Here is a 23,386-nt window from a genome sequence, read left to right as displayed (position 1 = left end):
ATAAAAATTCATCAATTTGAGTATTCTTCTACACCATTTTCTATTTTACAAACTCTCATCATTCGTACCAAACAAATTTTTTTTTTGAAAAAATAATTATAAAGAAAATCAATAAATGAAGAAATAAAGAAGAAGAAAGGGAACCAAAAGGCACACCACTCCCTTTCACATCCTCATTCGTTCCCATAAAAGAAAAAAAAAAAAAAGAAAAAAGAAAAGAAAAGAATGAATGAAACAACCAAATGGCCTCATGCGCTACGGGCCCCGTTTTATGAATTCATCCATATCTAATGTGGGGTCTACTAGCTTTTCTTGAGGCAAATCTAATTCATATATGAGTAAGAGATTTTAATTTCATATCATTGATTCAAGTTTAAATTAGTTTATTTGTAAGCCACAAACATCATTAAACATAGAATTGAAAATACCATTTCATTAGTTTATGACTATTCAATTTAAAATAGGTTTGCCGAATTTTAATCTTGCTTACATTACATCTTTAAAAGACTTTTTCCTTTTCCAAACGAGAGCCTGCCGGCCGAAACACAAACGGAACATATAAACATGTCATTCATCGATAAAGCGAAAAAAAAAATTAAGAGCTGGAATTCCTTATTCATATCCGGTGCTGCCTCCTTCAACCATGGTTGGAAATATATGGGGCCACATGTACAAATAACCCGAACCGTTGACGGGGGTACTGCACAACACATGTTTTATGAGCTGCGTAAAACACTCGAGTGCTGATAGGCCCACCATGCTTAATATATAAATCTACTCGGTCCATCAGGTGATAACTACTGTTTTAAAGGCACATCAAAAACATCTAACCAATAAAAGGCTATGATGAGCCACAACAATGGGAACAATGTAAAACTTCACTTAAAACGTAAGTTTACAAGGTGTGGCCCACATGAAAACTATATCAGGACAGTCTCTTCTGTTTTCACTACATCCCCAAGATTTACACCTGATTAAGCGGTTTGACGAAAGATACACACCATGGGGGTCCCACCCGCAAACCTACGCTTGGCATCCCCTCCCCACTTTCCCCAGTGGTGTGGCCCATCAGAGATGTAAATATAGATTATTTTTTCCTGAAGGTAATAGAATAAAATATGGAACCTGATGAACGGAGAGGATTTTTCATATACAACATGGTGGGCCCCACAGGCCTAGGTGGTTTACGCGCGCGTAGAACCGGTGGTGTACAGAATTCCTGTCCATCTTCTTGCAAACCTCCTTTAAACAGGCTGTCGCAAGATTCGCAGCTCTCTCTCTCTCTGAGAATTCGATCATTTCCATCTGTCTCTCTGCTCAGGTCTATCTCTCTCTCTTTGAAATCGGAGAAAATGAGCGTGATCGACATCCTCACGCGCGTCGATTCGATATGCAAGAAATACGATAAATACGATGTAGACAAGCTGAGAGATCAGAACATCTCCGGCGACGATGATTTCGCTCGCCTCTACTCCGTCGTCGAATCTGACATCGATGCTACTCTCCAGGTTCTTTTCTATTTCTCTTTCCCAATTCTAGGGTTTTCACGGATTATAGGGATTCTAGGGCCCACCTCCCACGGTTTTCTGATTGAGACCGTTGATCTGATTGGCCCTACGTCCTATGGAGGTTTTTTTTTTTTTGTTGTTAAATCTCATGTCTCCACAAACCCTAAGATTCATCCGCGTGAGGAATTTGCAACGACCTGATGCGTCAGAGTCGTGAATTGTGTCATGATGCACCGTGGACGTGGATTTAATGATCCAGACCGTTGTTTTGATGGGCCATGTCGCAGATGGGCTTTTCCCTTGGAATGTCCCTTCAGACCTTGTCATCCAGACGCATCTGAGCCTGAGGTCGTATTGTGAAGCATCGTTCCGTACAATGTTGATCCAGACTGAGGTTACCGTCGAAAACATCCCAGATTTGATGTTGCTATCCCTTTCATCAGTTGCGTAGAAATAGGCAGTTTAATTAAGAGAGGAATGCGGCCAAAGTACAGAGAAACGAAAATGCTAGCATGATTCATGTAGGTATATAGGGCAGGGGAATGACTTGTGCTAATGTGGGCGAAATAGCTTTATGTGGACGCTGTCCACGTTGTTATCCCTGACCCAAAAATCAGGCTGATTGAAAACTCAGATGGGCCACTCCATTGGGAGCAGTTGGGATGGGGACACTCACTGTTAAAAGCGGGGCCCACTGTGGTGTTTATATGCCATCCAATCCATTCAACGGTCCCACTAGGATGAAGGGATGCCCCAGAAACCAGGCCATTACAAAACACAAAACTCAGGCGGGCCACACCATGTGGCATTTAGAAGTTTTTACATTGTTTCCTTGTGGTATGACCCACCTGTGTTTTGGGTCAGCCTAATTTTGGGTTCTAGGGTGAACATGAGGCGGCACGCCTAATGGAAGCTACCTCCATGTGGTGGGCGGTTAGCGCGAGTCACTCCCACCCCCCCTACTCATGTCATGCTAGTGTGATCCTAAGATAAAAAGGTTGAAGATTGGATGGCTAGGATATTCCAAAATTTCAATCTGCAGGAGTTTCTGGTCATTCCATATTTGTACTGGCTTGCATAAGATCAACGTTCAGGATCCATGAGGGTCCGCTTTCAAGGACTGGGTGCTTTGGGACACTAATCAGATTCTAATGCATCAGGAGGTTCTTGTATAGGTTTTTTGCTGCCTTTTGTATGATATCTATTTATATGTGCGTGCGTGCCCACATGTAGAAAGCGGAGGTTGCTTCCACGGAGAAGAACAGGGCTGCGGCTGTGGCAATGAATGCTGAGATCCGAAGGACCAAGGCTCGATTGCTTGAGGAAGTCCCAAAGTTGCAGAGACTAGCCCTTAAGAAGGTTGGTTCTTTTCTTTCATTTTTTTTTTCCCTGATTCATCAATCATAAATAATAAGCAGTGAGAAAAGAAACACTAAGAGAAGCATCACCCAAAAAAATCTTAAGCGCTTGTTTATCTAAAAGGAGTGCTCTTGCAACCTCAAGCATATGAGGATTTCTTTTTTCCCTATTCTATCATTCCATAAAAAAAGGATGACCTCCCCCTCTCTCCCCTTTAGATACTAAATTTTGTTGGCCGTATGAGGACACACTGAAAGAGACCAACTACCATTTTTTCTACAAATATAACTGTAGTGCACCATAGAGCTACCCTCCATGGCTTGCAGATTAGGACTTAGTCATCAGGGTTTGGCAGACCCAAGACTTGATATGTCGACCATGTGAGTCATGAACATATTTTTAGTTATTTTCATTATAAAATATTATTGTCATCATCATCTAAGCCTTATCCCAACGAATTGGCCTGCGCGAGTCCCATTCCACTAAACCACACTATGAAGGACCATATCCTCTGTTAAGCGATAGGTCATCAATCCCCACTACCTCCACCCCGTTCCTTTTCGGCCTTCCCCTTGCCGTGTTAGTGCCTTCAACCTGAACCAACTCACTCGACGTGTAGTTCTTCGTCATTGTTGCACATGGCTAAACCATAGAAGTCTACTTTCCTGCTCTTATTACCTATTGATGCTATTCCTAAGTTCCTTGGATGCATTTATTTCTAATTATATCCGTATTCTCTTGTCACTCGCCCATCTCAAAATCCCTCCTGCTACAATCATCCTATGTACACGTTGTTCCTTGACTACCCAACATTCTATTCCATAAAGCATGGCTGGTCTTATAGCTATCTTATAAAATATCCCCTTTAGTTCCATTTGCATGTGGACATCACATAAAACTCTAGAGGCACATCTTTACTTCACCAATTCTAATTCTATGAGCAACATCCTTCTCCATCTCTTCACTTTCCTAAATTATCGACCCAAGACATTGAAACTGTTAATTTTAGGGTACTTCTTGGTAGGCAATCTTACATAATTCCTTGTTTTCACTCCTATCATTACTAATATTGCATTCCAAATACTTTGTTTTAGTTCAACCATATTAGAACTTTTACATTCTAAAGCATTCCTCCATAGTTTTAGCTTTGCATTTACCCTTCCCTCGTCCCGTCAATCAAAACTATGTCATCTGTAAACAACATGTGCCACACGGCCTTTTCTTCTAAATGCCTTGTTAATTCGTCCCTAACAAATGCATAATTATTTGGGCTCAGCATCAACCTCTAGTGTAAGCCTACAATAATTGGAGACTCACTTGTCTTTCCACTAGTGGTCTTCACATTTGTTACCGCTTCTTCGTATATATCCTTATTCATATCAACATATCCTCTCGACTCATTTTTTTTCTCAACACGCACTAGAATAACTCTCTAGGGATTATATCTTATGCTTTCTTTAAATAAATGAAGGCCATATTGAGATACTTCCTCATTTCACTATATTCTCCATTAGCTGTTGAAGTAGGAAAATAGTCTTGACGGTTGACCTTCTTGGCATGAGTCCAAACTGAGTTACTAATACATTTGTCTAATGCCTTTTTTTTTGCTCCATCATTTTCTCCAAAAGCATTACGCATAGTTTAATCCCACAATAGTTAGCGCAACTCTGTATATCTCCTCTATTCTTATAAATTGGTCCCAAAATACTTTTCCTCCATTCATTTGACATTTTTTTCGATGTTACAATCTTGCTCAACAACTCTGTTAATAAAAATAAACCAATATCTTTGTTGCACTTCCAAACCTTTACTTGTATACCGTTTAGTCTAAGGCTTTTTCCGTTTCATCTTTCTCAAAGCTTCTTTTAGTTTAAATATCCTAATCGTACGAAAGTATCTATGGCCTGTAGCCTCATTTGAGAGTGGCATGTTGGTCAAAGGATTTGTGTTATATTGTGTGTTTTTTTTTTTTTTTTTGGGGGGGGGGGGGGGAATTGCCTATGCTCCTTTTCAGACTTCATTCTTTTGCTGTTAGGATATGTCCTTATTGTAACATGGTTTTGAAAATTGGTTAAGTCCTTATTTTAAGTTTGCAACCATATCTCCCATCCATTTACATGATATGGGGGTCAACTGGTCATCATCATCTAAGCCTTATCCTATGGGCAACATCCTTTTCAATCTCTCCAATCTCATGAATTATTGACCTAAGGTATTGAAAGTGGTTGTTTTGGGAAACTTCTTGGTCAACATTCTTAATAAATTCCTCATTTTTAGTCCTATTGTTACTAAAATTGCACTCTATATACTTTGTTTTAGTCAAACTAATTTTAAATCCTTTGATTCTTAAGCAAGCCTCTATAAATGTGGCTGTGTTTACGCTTCCTTTCATTTTGTCAATCAGAACTATTTCTTCTACGAACAAGATACACCAGGGGATCTCTTGAAGAAAAGGTTAATATGGCCGATACGGGCGGATGTGCCATAAAGGGCCTAATTAAATTATTTTTTTTGAACTTCCGTCTAAAAATTTCACCTACTTCATTTCAACCATGGAGGAAGCGTAAAAACTCATTTTATACAGGCATATTTTAGGGATCAAAATACAAGATTTGAGTGATATCCGATGAATTGAAGCAAAGTGAACCATTTTGGGAAAAATTAGAACGGAAAACTATCAAAATTTTTTATTTAAAAAAACATTTTCACCTTTTTTGTTGTATTTTAACATAATAGGCCCTAATCTTATCCTAATCTATCAAACCATGCTTGATTTGTGTTCAATATAGGCTTTTTTGGTTGACTTTCAACAGGTCAAGACAACCGACAACTTTCTTATCAAAGAATGGTATGATACAACATTAAATACATGTAAAAACATTAAAAAGATATATTCTTGTATTTTACATTTTCCCCTATTTTCTTGATTTTTTCCCCAAATTTTTAGCCAAAGAAAAATTTCAGCCTATATGGGCCCTTATTGCCTGTTACGGTTCAATATCCTCTGTATCTTATCCCCCTATTTTCTTGATTTTTTAGCCAAAGAAAAATTTCAGCCTATATGGGCCCTTATTGCCTGTTACGGTTCAATATCCTCTGTATCTTATCCTTTTTAGGCTTAGCTGATACAATGATTGATACCGTTATTTAAAAACCTTGGCCTCCGGCTTTCTGTTTCTCATGAAAGAAATCTTCTGATAGAAAATGGAAAAAGAGAGGTGCTAAATGTAATCTGTTTACTGACAGTTACCATTGGTTTGAATGTCAATACATGATTGCCGGCAGATACATTCTTTGTTTAGGAAATTATTTGTGTTGTCGAATTTGAATGTTAGCATTACACAAGTAGCCTGATGCAAGACAGATGAACCAAAGAAATATCCTTTAACACCTAACTGACATTACGGGTTTGAACCAGTGCTTAAAGTACAGAACCAGTGATTAAAATTTCAGTTTTGACACATGTATTGCACCCTTGGGGTACGAAGCCCATCAACATCGTGTGGGACATGTATCCCGTAATGTATCGTTGTTTTTGAGAAACATTGAGAAATTGGTTGAATTTTTCAATGAAACTTTAGGATGTTAAAAAAGATATCATTACATAGAACTCAAAAGATCACAAAAAACAAGTACACATAATAAGTTTCTTTTGTGTAAGGTACTAAACTATGAGCTATCTGACAAAAGTGATGCAACTACATTCAAAATCAGTTCATATAATTTATGAATCATTGAAGACATGAAAGCACAACCAATACATTCAAAAGCCAAATTAGTCCTACAATATACTATGCATATATTTAAATTATTTTTTATAATATTTTAAAAAATATTTTTGAAAATAAAAAATGAATGCAGCTGATGTTAATAAAAGTTTGCCCGTAAGTAATTTCTGCCTTACCTTTAAATACATAAAGGTAAGGCATAAATTACTTATGGGCAAATTTTTAATTCATTTTTCAATATTTTAATAAAATATATTTTTTTCCCAAAAATTCCAAAAAGTTCAGTCAATCCGTAGATCAGCTTCCAATCACTCCCACATGAATTTTCCACGCTCTAATTACAATTGAAATGGGTGAAATTAGGGAAAATTTGGATTTTTCCCAAATTTCTCCATTTTCTCCAACTTCGAAAATCGGAGGTCAAAATCCATGATTAAGCATGTAAAATCATGGAGGAGTCGTAAATCTGGGAAGGCTATAAGTTAGTTCATTTGGGCATGGCACGGTGGAGTCGTTGGGCTTTGTGGTTGATTGGCTATCTTTTTGGCTTTGTGGGGAGCCCATAATGTGTGATGCTTTAGAAACGAGGGCAAGGGTATAAAGGAGGTCATTTGTAAAGTTAAAAGTTTTGTGTCTAGTTGGGTGGCTCATGTCAAGGCCGCCATGGGTGGTTTTCTTTTCTGATTTTTGTTGTTGGGGAATGTATTTTTTGTCCGCTTTTGTTGCTTCTCAATAAAATTGTTGTCGTCTCTAAAAAAAATTCCAGAGATTCCAAGCAATTTTAATTAGCAAAAGCTCACCTGATTGGGTTTCTGGTACATGCTCTCGGATCTTGATTTTGCACCCAAATCTCCTTTTCTCTCCAAAGAAATGAAAGAGATTAGTTTATATCCCCTTAGCAATGTAATTCCAACAAAAAAATTCAGAGAAAATCAGTTTTTTTTATTTTATTTTATTTTAATAATGGATTTTTGGTGAATTTCCAAATTTTTAGGTAGGACTGATGCAAGTGCGTTATCGTCATTATGTACGATACGTATCAACAATATTGGGGTCTTATAACAGTGATATTTTCAAAATATTGCAATGTATCGATACATCGTCGATATATAGACCGATTTTGGGAAGTTTCCAACTACAACTTAGTTTCGTATAGGTATTGCGTGCTACCCATAGTATTGGCCGATACTATGATATTGAAATCACTAGTTTGAATCCATGATTGAGCATGCAAAACGCAGAAAATCATGAATTACTAACTTCATTCCATAGATTCCAAGCAATTTAAATAAGAGAACAATTTAAATCAGCAAAAGCTCATCAATTGGGTTTCTAGTACCACACACTCTGATCTCGATTTCCGTATGCAAATCCCCTTTCTCTCCCAAGAAATGAAAATGATTAGTTTAAATCTTCCTAGCAATGTAATTCCATTGAAAAATTTCAGAGAACCATATTTTTTTCAGGATTTTTGACGAATTTCCAAATTTTTGGGAAGGGGGACTGATGCAAGTGTGATATCGACGATACATATCAATGATATTGAGGAACTTATAACAGCTATATTTTCAAAATATTGCAATGCATCGATATAGTCTATACATTGCGATATATCACGATATATTGGTCAATACTGAGAAGTTTTCCAACTACAGCTTAGTTTCGTATCAGTACTGTGCGATACCGATAGTATGGGCCGACACTATGATGTTGAAATCACTGGTTTGAAGTTTGAGGTACCTTCCATCTCCTTGTTGGTAGAAGTATTGATATCTTGGTTGGTATTCTCCACTGTCTGCGATATAGGGTGTTCTCAAGGACAAACATGGTTCCCTGAAATTCACTTTTTCCAGTCCCGTGTAAGTGGGGTCATCAAATTGGGCAGAGCTGTTGGCTACTAAAATGGAGTGGAGATTTCTGCTAATTGGTTGGGTGGGTGCTTATTGTTGAGGGAGACTTGCATCATGCTGTTGATTGGGCTTCTGGAGCTTGCTTTCCCTTGTGGAAGCTCACTTTCATTCTTAATGAGCTGAGATTGCTTTCTCGTTTGAGGCAGATTATTTCAAGCTAATTAATTGTGAATTGAATTGTATTGCTGATTCCTTGGCTAAGATGGGAGTCCATAGACCCTCTCTTTATAGAGGAGACTCATATCCAGTGCCTTGATGGATCTTGTTTTCATTTTTAGTGAGTCGAGATTGCTTTCTCGTTAAAGGGAGAGATTGTTTTAGAGCAAAATTAATTGTGAATCGAATTGTATTGCAGATTCCTTGGCTTTGGATGGAGTTCATAGATCCTCTCTTTGTATAGGGTATTTTTAAATGTGACGGCATATTCACATATGCGAATTCTCCCATGCATTTTGCATATGCCATGATGGCATATGCGATCGCATATGCCAAAAATGCGAGAATATGCGATCGCATATGCGCTGTATGTGATCGCATACAACATATGTGATCGCATATTGGCATCCACAAATTATTTTATTTTATTATTTATTTACTTTTTGCAAAAAAAAGAAGAAGACATTTTGCCAATAAAAAGACATCCAAACCTCCTCCATTTGCAACATTCTCATTCCAAAACTCTCTTACTCTCTCTCTCTCTCTTTTTTTTTAATTTTTAATTTTTTTTAATTTTTTTTTCTCTTAAAGCAAGATTAAAGCAAGAAGATCATTTATTCATTTAAGAAGATAAGTTTACCTCTCTTGGAACTTGGAAGATCAAGATTCAAGCTTCAAGCACTCTCGAGGAAGATTCAACTTTCAAGATTCAAGCACTCTCATTCTACAAACAATCTACATTTCCCTCACTTACACAATAATCCTAATTCTTGAATGTTAATGACTTGATGTATACTCAATTCATTGTTTAATTGATTTTATTTCTCTCAAATGTATTTTAAATATGTAAAATTAAATATCTATTTACTCAAGAAAGTTCCCCCTAATTTCTTATAGTTTTTTCACATTTTTTCTCCTATGTTTTTTATTTTTATAAATTTTTCAAAAAAAAAAAAAAAAACAAATATGCGGTAGCATATGCGCATAGCAATCGCACATGATCGCATATGCGATTTAACAACTTTTGTATCCATTGCCTTGTGGATCTAGTTTCCTTTGTTTTGCTTTTCCTTGTAGGTTTCTTTTAATGGAATTTTTGTTGTTAATAACAAAAAGTTAATAACAAAAAAGTTTCAGGTTGAAGTCACATCAAATTTGGTACTTATGATTGAATTGAACCACGGATAATAGGACCCCCTCACCCCAAAATAAATCCCATTGCAGGATTAAGGGAAAAAGAAAATCAAAGAAACTGTTTCATTCTCCATTCACCATTTGGCCATATCTTATTCAAAAAATATATTTACATGTATATAAAGAGTGATTATATAATCCTAGCCATCCATTTAGTCTAATCCTACCCATCTCTTGCAATAAACTAAAATATCTCTAAATGCCATCATAGTTATGGAACCCTTCCGTAAATCAGTTGTGGCATCTTCGGCTTGTTTGAAAGCTAGCTCTATAGGGCTTTCAAACAGGACCATTTTGATTCATTTTTTGACGTTGTTTGAGTACCCAAAGATACCCTGAAAAATAAGTGACAAGCGAGAGTTTATTAACTAATCTTTCTTTAAATAGGTTACTTAAGTGCCTAGCAACTGTTGTTGTGGACCATATCTGTTTCACTGATCAGATAAATGAGGGAGCCCCACTTCACTGATTTCAAAAAGCGTGGGGCCTAATAGATTGCATCACTGCAAACGATCTGAAGCTAAATAATTAGTATTGGACATCAATGTGAAATTCTTCCCTTGATGGATAGTATCACATTTTCCCACTAACATAGTAACAGTAATGCATCATGCCACATCTTTCTTTGTGTTTCCAATTGCATATGGTTTGTCATGAGCATGGACTTATCCTCAAGGCAAGCTGTGAAAGCTATTAATGCAAGCTGCAAGTTCACAGTCTGCATGTCATAACGGTTGAAACTAATGACAGGTCAAAGGGCTTTCAAAAGAAGAACTCGCTACCCGTAATGATTTGGTTCTTGCACTGCCAGAGAGGATTCAGGCAATACCAGATGGGACTGCAACTGCATCCAAGCAAGGTGGAGGTTGGACAGCTTCTGCCTCTGGCCCGCAAATCAAATTCGACATGACTTCAGGTGGTCTATCTGACTAATTGCATTCCCACTGAATCTATGTTCTTGCTTAGGGATTTTCATCCTCTTTTAATAATATGCCTCTGTGCTAAAATTTTCTCACAAATTACAGCCGATGGAAGATTCGATGATGAATTCTTTCAGCAAAGCGAAGAATCAAGTCAATTTAGGCAGGAGTATGAAATGAGAAAAATAAAACAGGCAAGTAGCGGACCATGATTCCTTTCTTGTTTATGTCGACTTTTGTGGGTGGTGATTGCCTATGACTGGTGGTACACTATGACCCGTCTTTTCATGTCTTCTGAGTTTTTATCTCCCCTTTTGCCCATGAAAATATTAGATATTTTTTAGAGAAAAATCCTTGTAAAAATGGGTTCATAGGTCTCACTTTTATGGTGGGTTATGTACATTATCTTTTGTTCAAAATCATTAATGGGAAATTGCCTTTGAAATGGGTTTTAGATCCTTTATGTCTTTGTTCTATGTGCTGAAGATAGTACCCGATAAATTGATAGTAATTTCACTGGCAGTCCCTTTGGAGCAGTGATTGACAGTCATAGGTTAGAGTATACTTTAAAAAAATAAAATAAAATTTTCTTTTTAATTTTTAAATGCATGCTCCTTGGCTGCTGTCAATGTCATAGGCAAGACTTTTTTTTTTTTTTTTGAAGGGCTGCCATAAGCTAGACTCTGGTGATGGTTCACCACCATTTTGTAAATGATGGTGATTCATGTTCCTCATGTGGTTCTCATGTAAGGATAAACCATCCAAATTGTGGGGCCCGTTGTGGATGGAGCATGTCTCTAAAATCAGGCTGATCAACCCATTCTAACCATCCAGTTGATGACTTTCAAATGGATGGTTAAAAGTAAATAAGTGAGAGGTCGAAATTCCAATGGAAAATTCAGATGGCAACTATTATCTTGTCTGTAGTTTTTGGGTCATTGCTCCATCGACATTTGGGTCCGCAATTTGTACTGCTGCAAAACTAAGCCATGTGTATGTTGAAGAGTCACCACCATTCTCGTGCTGCCATATGCATTGCCACAGGAGCAATGTCCACCAACTCGCATGATACCACTCTCTGTTTAACACTGAATGCACGGCACACTAAGGATTGAACATGATCTGTGTAGTTAGATTGTCGCCACCTAATTTTGACGATTCAAACTGCGATTTTGATCACTATATCTAAATCACAGATCAAGAATAGACTAAGTGTTTCAGGTAACTATGATCTGACTACGTTGCAGATATTACTAACCGATGAATTTTATTGTTAGCTATATGAAACTGTATAGTTCTATTATTATTTTTTTTGAAAAGATTTTTAGTCATAAGCCTTCTATTTTGATTGTTCTGAAACAATCTTGAAGAAAGCTGTAATTGTGGAGACCATGAAAGACGTTGGAGAATGAAGGCAGGTGAGAAACATGAGATAAAATAAATCTCAATGAGATCATGAGTTTCCAGGGACGAGAGATCGCAGTTGCATTTGCGATATTTGGGAAGCAAAGATGGAATACGTTCTGATTCGAACCTAGGGGGATGAGAGATCACAGTTCCATTTTCGAGAAGATTTCAAAGATCCTTCAAGAAACAATTCTCGAATTCGGGGGCAGGGAGGTTTCAGATATCATAGCCGGAGAGATCCCTCTTGCAGAAGCCATGGAAGATTTGCTCTTCGAAGGAGACCTCATTTCTCCAACGACATCAATGGAGGCCTCCTATCCTTTCATCCTAATAAGAGAAGTGATAGAAAGGAGGTTCGATATACCTTCCTGGAGCAAGGAGGGAAGGTATAGAAAACCTCTCTCCAAAGGCAAAGGAATCTTGGCCGATCGTCCGGGTTTTGATAGTGCCCAACCGGGAGGAGGAGAAAGATGTCTGGATTCTAGCTGGTAAAGGTAGAAAAAAGGGGTTTTCTTTTAGAAATCATAAAAAGCAAGACATGGGAGCCCCTTAGCAAGCTCCTAACTCTATTCGTCGACCGATTCTTAGAGGAATGGATGGATATTAACTTCTTTAGGGTTTTCGGGCATTTTGGGAAGGTTCGAGAGGTTATTATTCCTATGGTTAAGGGTTCGGCCTCTGTACGAGGTTTTGCTTTTGCTAGAATGGAGTGTGTCTAGGATCTAGAGAGGGCCATTAAAGGTATGGAAGGGAAAAGCTTCAATGGGAGGGAGATTCAAGTGTAGGAAGCCCATTATAAGCTAGGTAAGTTGAAACGGGAGGGGAGGGGAGGGGAGTAGAGATGTTAAGGGTAATAGAGGTTTTGGGGTTCCGACCAACACTACCCTTTTACCCACCCTGATGAAGGTGGCGATGGATGTAGTGGTTCAGGAGGGGGGTCCAACGTCTTTCAAGGGGGCACTTTTGGGGGAGACTTCCAAGGAGTCGAGTCCTAGGGTCCTTATTCCAGTGCTTGCTCCTCCAACCCTAATGTGATCTTCCATAGGTTGGAATTAAACTCAGTCTCAGTGTCTGATTTAGAGGTCTCCGTCCACCTTGACATTATTGAGAAGGCTTGGTTTGGCCTAAAATGGAGTCTAGTTGTCCGGTTGAGAACTAGGTCGTCAGCCTTTGAGTTAGTACCTTGGTTTGTTGAATATTGTAGCTTGAAGGAGGATTTTCTCTTGCATCAACTCAAGATTCTGTTTTCTTAGTTTCCTTCCCACCATCGGAGAACATTGATAAAATCTTTTTTTGCCGGTTAGCTTTATCGGAATGGTCCAGTTTTTTCTTTTTCTAGGTGGGCTGAATGGTCGTTGTTTGGGAGATTGGATGTCTAGTTTCATCTCTTAGACCTCCCACCAGAGATTTGGAGTGAGGAGGTGCTGGTGGCGTTAGGATCCCACCTCGGCGAAGTTATCGTCATTGACGAAGATATTGAAAAATTGGTTGATCTTTGCTTGGTGAGAAGTTGCGTGCGTCAGAAGAACTCATTGTCGGTCCCAGAGTCCAGTTCGATTCTTGTTGGTGAGGACAAAGTTGAGTTCATAGTAAGGCGTGAAAATCCTTCGGCTAAGGTTCCCAATTCTCGGTCATTGGAATCCATGGTGGATTGGGTGGGAGGTGTTTGGGATATGTTCAACATTCTGTGGGGGGTGACGGTGCACCTTCCCCTTTCTCCCACGGTGTATTGGATTTTCTAGCCCACACACAAAAAAAAAAAAGGAAAAAAAAAAAACAGAAACGTTAAGGGATAGGCACTCAGGAGTGAAGAATTAGAAAAGGAACACAAAACAGAAACATTAACGCAGAGACAGGAAGGAGCCAGCAATGAGTGACCCTCTGGTTGCTCCCATTTTCGCAAGTGCAACCTTGTTTGCATCCCTCTGAACTTCAGGAAGAAATGATCTATATAATTCCAATCTGGACTGAGGAAAAAATGTTACTAAAGGGGCAGAATCAACATCGGTTTTAACAAATGCAATGATGCACAGTTTTGGACAATCCTTCTACAGTAGGTGCCATATGCGTAGGACTCATAATATCTGATTTGATTGTTGTGCAGGATCAAGGTCTGGATGTAATAGCAGAGGGATTGGATACACTGAAAAATATGGCGCATGACATGAATGAGGTTGGTGATTTTGCATGTTGTAAATGTGATGTGAAACACAGGTATTGATCATTCTTGAATTTTGTGTAGGAAATGGACAGGCAAGTTCCTTTGATGGATGAAATCGACACGAAGGTGAGATTTAGTTCTCAATTTTTTTTTAAAATTATTTATTTTATTTTAATTTTAAATAATTTGTTTGTTTCAGTCTTTGTTCCTTATGGGAGCCTAACTTGTAGAAAGGGTAAAAATACATTTATTAATTATACTCCTATGATGTCATTACAGGTGGACAGGGCGACTTCTGACCTTAAAAATACTAACGTGAGGCTTAAGGAGACAGTTAACCAGGTAACCAATATAGCCTGAATTTATCTTTAGGTCCATTCATGTTTCAGTTGAGAAGAGCTGCAGTTTCTTTTTTTCCTGGTCAAAATTTGACAAAGGTCTGTGTTTGCTTTTGCTTCAGCTGAGGTCCAGCCGCAATTTCTGTATTGATATCATTCTGCTATGTGTTATTCTGGGAATCGCTGCCTACTTGTACAAGTGAGTTTCACATCTCCCTTATTAGCTTCCAAATCAAGCATTACAGAAGATGACTGCTAAACCCCCTTTGCATCTTGGGAAAAAAGAAATCGAAGTGCAAACGGATTGGGCCACCTTTGCGAGGGTGCTTTTGGTATTGACCAAAAGACCTCAATAGTTTCCAGTGGGATCCTCTCTCAGGTGGACCCATCTGCAGTTTCTTGGGTTGCTTTCTTTCTAGCAAAGAACTTGGTTTAGAATTCCCATTGTTCCTATCACTTACAAAAAAAATAAAAATAAAAATAAAAATGTAAAACTTCACACATGTGGATCACACCAATGTGAGTGAAGCTTTTGATCTCTCGTGGCTTGGACATATCCTTTATTTCTTTTACTAACCTTCTTGATGCACAATTAACCACTTGCTCTAAAAGCTTGAACTGATAGAGCATGGCGAATCAATCCCTTTATCTCATAGCCCAAGCCTCACATCCCATGGGTTAAGACCTTGATTGAACCCCCTCGTGGGCTCCACTTCACACGAGCCACCCGCGTCACACGAGCCGCCCACCTCAAGTGTGCTCCTGCATCCCACAGGTCACCTCACTCGGGCCTGGTGTGAAAATGTCCCTGCATTAATCACCCCTGGGGAGGAGTCTCGAACACGAGACCTCTCGCTTTGATACCACTTTGATGCAGGACAATTAGTCACTTGCTCTAAAAGCTCAAACTGATAGAGCATGGTGAATCAATCCCTTTATCTCATAGCCTAGGCCCCACATCCCATGGGTTAGGATGTTGGCCAAACCCCCCTCGTGGGCCCCACTTCACATGGGCTCCGCTTCACATGAGCCACCCGCCTCACTAGGTGGGGCCTGCCTCACAGGAGCCACCCACCTCTCATGAGCCGCCCACCCCGAGTGTACCCCTGCATCCCATAGGCTACCCCACTCGAGCCCGGTGTCAAAATGCCCCTGCATTACTTCCTATCCTTATAAGCCCCCTCCTTGTGGTTGGAGGCTTCCTCCCATTCTCCACCACATTTTCCTTGACCATCCTCATGGAATCTTGGATTGGAAAATCACCAAATATGAACTCAATAGTTGTTCTGCATCTGCCATGTTCAAAGTGGATCTTGCACACCCTGTCATTGCAGTTCCACTTCCACCTGCACCTAATGGTCTAGCCTGTCCATGATGTCGAATAATAATTTCTTAGGCATATTAGGGTCTCTAGCACAAGTGTCGAGAACTCCTTGACCTACCGTGAATGGAACTCATATGTTTCAATTATGTCAAGTTCTGTCATGCCAAGTATTCGGCATTCTTGGGATAGACTTGCTTGATCTCTCTCTTGAAGTACTCTCAAGTGTTGCTGGTACATGTACCTCACTCCATGTATTCATAATGCCTCCACCACTATGGAGTTGTTGTGTCAGTGAAGTATATCACCGCAGTCTGCACGTTCGCTTTTTGTCCTCCATTGAGACGACCTTAAAGCTTGCTCTAGCTACCACAAAGAAATTGTCCAGCTCCCTATTTTCTCTTGATCCGTTGAAGGTCCTAGGCTTCGACATCTGTACCTTGGGATGGTTCCTCTATGGCCATACAACTGTGGCCATGCCACTTTTTCTTAAGTCTCAATCACCCCTCATTTCTTCAACTTGATCCTGCAACATGGTGAGGGTTTCCAGCACCTTTGCCCATAAGAAGATTTAGCTAGCTTGTTTAGGAAACCCATAATCTCCCCCTTGAGTTCCTCAAGTCAGCCATTGAGGGTCCCTACTTTGTTGCTCATCAACCCAATTCAACCTTCGATGAGCCATGGTAATCTCCAACTGTATGAGTTGCCCCTCCATTGCTTCTACCACATCGCGGGATTTCTCCCTCCTAGACCGTGCATAAACCACCCTTTTTCTTACATTCTTGCTCTTTGTTAATCACCTTTGAAGGCATGGTGTTTTTCTTACCCCACAAGCATCAAGAACCCCTTCTTAAAAATGCTTTGATACCATTTATCACAGTTTGAACTTTGAATGCTTCCCAAGCATAGACTATGCGACACTCGTACACACCACTTTCTTGAAAGAGTCAGTTTACCACCACCCAAGTGTAGCCAAGCTACTTAGAAGACAAGGCATGCGGTAGAGAATGGAAGTTAAGAAGGCTTCTATTACTCAAAACCTCCAAAGCTCACACTTTCTATGGTGTCTCCCAAATGAGGGGCTGATGTAGGCCGGCCTAATCCAACCTTAAATGAGCATGGTATTTGAAAGGGGTAGATTTATGCAATCTTTAAAAACAAATGAAATATCAGCATTATACATCATAAACACAAGAAAGAAATAAGGTTAATATAACATTGATTATGGCCATCCATCACAAACATGAAGTATTGAATCTTAAAATCTGAATTTAGTTGGATCCGGCGAAAGTTAGAACTTTCGTCTTGCAATAGGTCTGTCTAACGATCTAAGCGGATTTTCTAATTTAGAAAATAGGAATTTTCTGGATTGGGAAATCTGAAAAATTCAGAAAAAAGAATTGGTGTGTCTTCAAATTTAGGCTTTGGGTGATGGGTTTTGAAGAATGTCAAATTAGGTTAATGTGGGGATGAAAATCTTTAAGATCTAATGATTTAGATAAAAAAAGAAATAAGATCGGCTTCTAGATCTAAAGATTTTAGGAGAAAAGGAAGAGAATGAGATTAAAGAAAAAAGTACCTTGAGAAAAGAAAGAAGGAGAAAGAAGTAGAGGATGAGAAATTACTTCCCTAGGCCTCACGCCCTCTTCCAATTATTGGAAGTCGAAGCCGAAATCGTTAGAAGCAAAAAGGCTTTTTTTTTTTTTTCATAAATATAACATAACATATTTTAGGTTTAGGGCAACCCTTATAAATTCATAATTACATGAAATTATCAAAATACCCCTACTAAAAAAAGTCTTAAAAAGAAAAGAAAAGAAATTCGCACAAATATTGTGCGCAAACTGTCTCAAAACTTAAATAAATCAAATGTTCATAAACTAAATTTAAATTAAAGATGCCCGATGGGCCCCGATGATAGCGCCGTGAAGGTGGCGTAATGAAGGTGGGCCGTGACGATCCAACCGTTCGATCACACCATCCCCGCGATCCAACGGTCCAAATGTCTCCTTTAAGCAACTTACACATGTGTAAGGTCTTCAACCTCTAGAGACCCGACCCGCACCTGTCATCTAACCACATTGACACGGGTAACGCACGCCTCCTACGTTGATATACTTTGAATGGCCTGGTGTCCGCTTCAGGGGCCCACCTTACAGTCCTTGGAAGTTTCTAGCTACTTGTATTAGTGGTTAGCAGGAAGCCATTCGACATTCTTCCAATGGTTAAAAACTCTCTAGAACTTTTCTAGATGATTCTACACTAGTCTCCCTAGTTGATTCTAGTGTCTCTAGAATTCTCTACACGTTGCTACTATGTGCGAGCATCTCTATATGCATGAGAAGAGCTAATTTGGTTGTTCCTAGAATAACCTCTTGCAATTGTTTGGTCCATGACATTGTTTCAATTATCGGAGGAAAAAGGAACTTTCAACAGGATTGAATGGAAGGCATTTGCACTAAGAAACCTACATATGGCTAGGCAAACACTTTCCTTACCCCCCCTTCACATGTTCAATAGATTTCACCCAATCTTGCCCAGAAGTGTAATTACATCCAATTTATAACCTTCATGGGTAAACAATATAAACCTCATTTCCAAACACATTCTTTGAACTATTTTGTTGAATACCATGTTACAAGATATCTTTAGATTCTTTATAAGAATAGAGAAAGAGAGAAGAGGAGAAGGTTGGGAGAAGAGAGGGGACCCAAAATCAGGGTTGACACCCCCACTCTCCTTCTTTATATAATGAATTCTCTAATAATGATAAAAGTGCCCTTAATAACAAAATAAAAAAAATCTCCATCATGTCCTAAACCACTATAAACAAAAGAGCAAACATGGAAACAAGTCTAAGTGAGCCTAGGTGGGTCATATAGTGGTACAAACCACATCCATCCGTTAACACTCCCCCTCAAGCTAGACAATAGATGTAGTTGATGCTAAGCACGGAGTATATGCGTGTAACATGTTTGTGACAGAGCCTCGGTGAACACATTAGCAAGTTAATCCCTGGATCAGACATATTGTGTAGAGATTTCACCATTGGAGACCATTTATGAAGTGGTAATCGACTTCGATGTGTTTACTTCTTTCATGATATGCTAGATTATTCTAGTTGTGGGATGCAGCCTGATTATCACAAAATAACTACATAGGTAGAATCACTGTAAACTCCATTTCCTACAGTAGTTTCTTGATCCACATTAACACACAGGTGGTATGCGCTATTGATTGGGCTGCCGCACTCTACTTCTCACCCTTCAATATGACTAGATTTCCTCCCACACGTGTAATACCTAGAAGCAGATTGTCTTTGTGCTAAAGAACATGCCCAATCTACATCCTATGACCTTAAGATAATTGTTCTATTTATACAAAATTCTCTGACTTGGTGCTCCTTTAAGGTATCAGAAAATCTGAATAACTACATCCATGTGAGGTATTGTCGGAGAGCTCATAAATTGACTTACCACGCTCGCAACATAAGATGTCTGATTGAGTGATAGTTAAGTAGATAAGTTTTCCAACCAATTTTCTATACCTCCCTAGGTAGAGGTGTACACGAGTTGAATTGGGCACCGCTTGACTCAGCTCAGCCACTTGCTGACCCCGGCTCAAACTCGGCTCGGCTTGGTCCTCAAGCCTGACTAGCCAGCTCGGCTCGGTTCGGTCAGCAGCTCGGGCCAGTTCGAGTCGAGTTCAAGCTAAGATCGAGCCAAGTTCGCCTGTGCAGCATTTTCACAAACACATGGACTGCACCTTCAAAATCTCACTGTATGTAAAACAACAACAACATCAGTTGTTTTACAAGTATTTCATCAAACACCTTCTAAGCAACATAAAAATCAAGAAAAAAGGGTATTTATTTCATATACATACCTTCCTTGCCACCAACCATATTTCGTTGAGTCATTTCATCAAACACTTGGTGAGCAACATCATTGTCGGGCGCTGGAGAATGACGAGAAATAGAGGAGAGGAGAGTGGTACTGGTCGTCGGTTGCCGTTCGGGTGCTGAAGAGAGTCGAGTTTGAGCTGGGGTTAGGGTTTTTAGGGTTGGGCGAATGACCGAGATGAGAGGGTGCTGGTTGTTTTTTTTTTTATATTTTTAAAAATAAATTTTAAAATACCTATTTTGGGCATCCGATTTTTTATATATACTTACTCAAAAATCGATTCAAGCAGAACCGAGTCCAGTTAGGTCCAGCTCGGACTCGACTCAAAAAGTTTCGAGCTCAATAAAACTGGCTCGACTTAGCTCGAACACAGTTTCGATCTGAGTCAAGTCGAGCTTTTCCGAGTTGATCTAAGCGAGCTAACAAGCTAACTCGACTCGTGTACACCTCTATCCCTTGGTCGTCCACTCCGTCTCCTTGATGACTTACTAGTTTGTGATTAGGATCCATTGGTGTATCGACTTATTATAAAGAAGATCGGTCTCCAAAAGCAAATCCAGAACATATTTCTATTGAGATTGATTAATCCCATCTTTGCATTTGGCTACTTTCATACCAAGAAAGTATCGAAGACGACCTAGATCTTTCGTAAGGAAATGTTGTTCAAGGTACTCTAGCTCCTCAATCCCCCTATTGTCACTTCTTGTACCAATAATATCATTCACATATGCTACTAGCACAATAAGGCTTGAGATACCTTTTCGTACCAACAAAATGACCAGCATGGCTTCGAACAAAGCCATAGTTCAACACGACTTTGTTGAATTTGTAAAACCATGCATGTGGAGATAGCTTTAACCCATGAATTGCCTTACACAGTTCACGTACTTTGTTAGACTCCCCTTGAGCTTGAGCAACAAATCTAGGCGGTTGCTCTATATAAACTTCCTATGTGAGATCACCATGAATGAATGCATTCTGACATCAAGTTGAAAGAGGGGCCAGCCATGATTAACTACCACGACAATATAACATGAATGGAGTTCAACTTAGCTAGAAGAGAGAAGGTTTCAGTGTAAGCATCACCAAGGGTCTGATTATATCCCCTACCAACTAAGTGATCCTTTATGTGTTCAACCATGTTGTCAGGATGAAGCTTAATTGTGTAGAGTCATCTACAACCAACAACATGTTTACTGGTAGGTAATTATTTACTTCGCAAGTGTTATTATGATAAGGGGCAGTCATTTCCTCTTCCATTGCCTTCTTCCACCCCTTACGTAACAATGCCTCTTGATATGACTTGGCCCTTTCCTCTTTCATTGCCTTCTTCCACGCCTTACGTAACAATAGCTCTTGATATGACTTGGGAATAGAATGAGAAGACAATGATATGGCAAACTTATGGAAATTTGGAGATAAGTAATTAAAAGAAACATGTTTAGAGATAAGATGATTGGTACATGCTTGTTGAACGTTTCTCAAGGCAATAGGAATATCAAATCTATATGGAGAACTCACATGATCATAAGGCTTGGAAGAAGATATGGTGGATGGCACGTCATGACCGGCTACACTATTTCTCGTTTTTATTGTGAGTAAACCTTCAGCTGAGACGCAATGCGAATGGAAGAGTCAATAGAGGGAGGAGGTTGGATGATGTCTCCAACCGCAATACGTACATGCACAATTTCTACATCATGAAATTTACTGCCTTAGAGAAAAATGGAGCAGACTTGAAAAAAGTAACATCTGCACATATATATTGTAAGATTATAAAAATGAGAACCACTTTATGTCCAGGAATATCAAAGAAAAGTACATTTAACTGCTCGAGGATTTACTTTATCATGAATAAACTCCAACTGATGAATAAACATACACATCAAAAGACTTTGGGAGGCAAAGAAAACGATGGAGTATCTAGAAGTAACATTCGATGAGGTGGTTGACTCATTAAAATTGATGATGGCATTCTGTTGACCCATCACTCTAAAAACTTTTAAGAACATTCATGTGAATTAATAGAGTAAGAGTTACCTCAAGTACGTGATGATTTTTCCATTTCGCAACGCCGTTTTGTTGTGAGGTTTGTGCACTTGATGTTTAATGTAGGATACCTGTTTCAGAAAAATACTAACTAAAAGCTTGTGGCACATATTCCTTGACATTATTAGAAAAAAAGCACAAACACGTTTGAATTAAATTAATTCTGTACTTCCAAGTAAAAAGTCTTAAAAATATAGAATAATTTGGATGTCTTTCATTAAATAAATTCACATCATTCTTGAGAAATCATCAACAAGTGTAACAAAATACTTATATAATTTACTGGATATTTTAACTGGTCCCTAAACATTTGAATGAACTAAACTATGCTTTTCCACATGTGGTAGAGAAGTAGTACGATGATGTTTGCTCAAGTCACACACATCACACTCTAGACATGATACAAATGACAAAGAAGGAATGCCACCCTTAAGAATCTTCAAGGATGGATAAACGAGACGACAATGTTACTAATAAGGGAATGCGCTTTTCTGTATTGCTGCCTCAACAACTTCATGATTAAGATTGTACGATCCGTCATGTTCATGTCCAACACCAATATTCTTTTTTGTCTTTAGATCCTGGAAAACACAATTGGAAGGATAGAAAGTGACAAAGTAGTTAATAGATTTGGTAAGTTTGCTGACAAACAAAGGACTTGAAGGAAATTTTGAAATAAACAAGGACAAAATATAATAGAAGGGAAGGACTTGTATGAACAATATCCATTCCACATACTTTGGATTAGGTACCATCTGCTAGAGTGACAGTTGAACCAGTTATAGAAGGGAAGGACTTGTATGAACAATACCCATTCTACATACTTTGGATTAGGTACCATCTGCCAGAGTGACAGTTGAACCGATTAATGATATATCAATGGAGAAAAACACACTAGACTCACTTGCTATATGGTTAGATGCTCCAGAAACGACCCATAGAGCAGGGGACTTGGATCCTAAATAGGTCATACCTGAGGTCACAAATGTAGCTATAGGGGTGGTAGCAACTGTAAAAGTGGTAGGAGCATGCGGATCCTGCAGATTTTTCAGCAACTCGAAGTACTCTCGAGTTAGTGTAACTGTTCTGCCAGTCATATGTAGCTGTGGAGCTGTCGACATAAAACTAGCTGGATGAGGCTCACTACTCTCTTCAATGTAAGATGCCTGATTACCCTCCATGGAGATTCCAACATTTTTTCAACAGAGTGATTGGATAGCCCACAATTTATGCACTTTCTAGGTTTATAACCTCAATCATGACCTCCAATCTTTCCACACCACCTTGATTATCTTTGCTACCATGGCCACCATCTTGCCCTCGACCAGTACAAGATGCTAAAGCCGAACTATCATTGTCTTCACTCATAGAGTCTAGAGATACATACTGGAGGCGAGCATATATCTTGTCCAGAGATGGCACATGCTTGCCAT

General features: G+C 39.0%; 1 protein-coding gene across 1 annotated transcript in view; it reads left to right on the top strand.

Moving 5' to 3' along the window:
* Nucleotides 1-1,259: 1,259 nt before the first annotated feature.
* LOC131230411 (syntaxin-71) overlaps nucleotides 1,260-23,386 on the top strand; it is a 29,200-nt gene continuing 7,073 nt past the window's right edge. The window contains exons 1-8 of the mRNA XM_058226322.1: nucleotides 1,260-1,508; nucleotides 2,742-2,867; nucleotides 10,606-10,771; nucleotides 10,881-10,969; nucleotides 14,287-14,355; nucleotides 14,425-14,469; nucleotides 14,623-14,685; nucleotides 14,804-14,880. Of these exons, the coding sequence (XP_058082305.1) occupies nucleotides 1,353-1,508; nucleotides 2,742-2,867; nucleotides 10,606-10,771; nucleotides 10,881-10,969; nucleotides 14,287-14,355; nucleotides 14,425-14,469; nucleotides 14,623-14,685; nucleotides 14,804-14,880 (791 nt within the window). The 5' untranslated portion in view covers nucleotides 1,260-1,352. The remainder of the gene's footprint in view (nucleotides 1,509-2,741; nucleotides 2,868-10,605; nucleotides 10,772-10,880; nucleotides 10,970-14,286; nucleotides 14,356-14,424; nucleotides 14,470-14,622; nucleotides 14,686-14,803; nucleotides 14,881-23,386) is intronic.

Source organism: Magnolia sinica, chromosome 17 (assembly GCF_029962835.1).
Source record: "Magnolia sinica isolate HGM2019 chromosome 17, MsV1, whole genome shotgun sequence".
Taxonomy (NCBI): domain Eukaryota; kingdom Viridiplantae; phylum Streptophyta; class Magnoliopsida; order Magnoliales; family Magnoliaceae; genus Magnolia; species Magnolia sinica.
Note: the sequence above shows the minus strand (reverse complement) of the source record. Positions and strands in the feature narration are given on the sequence as shown.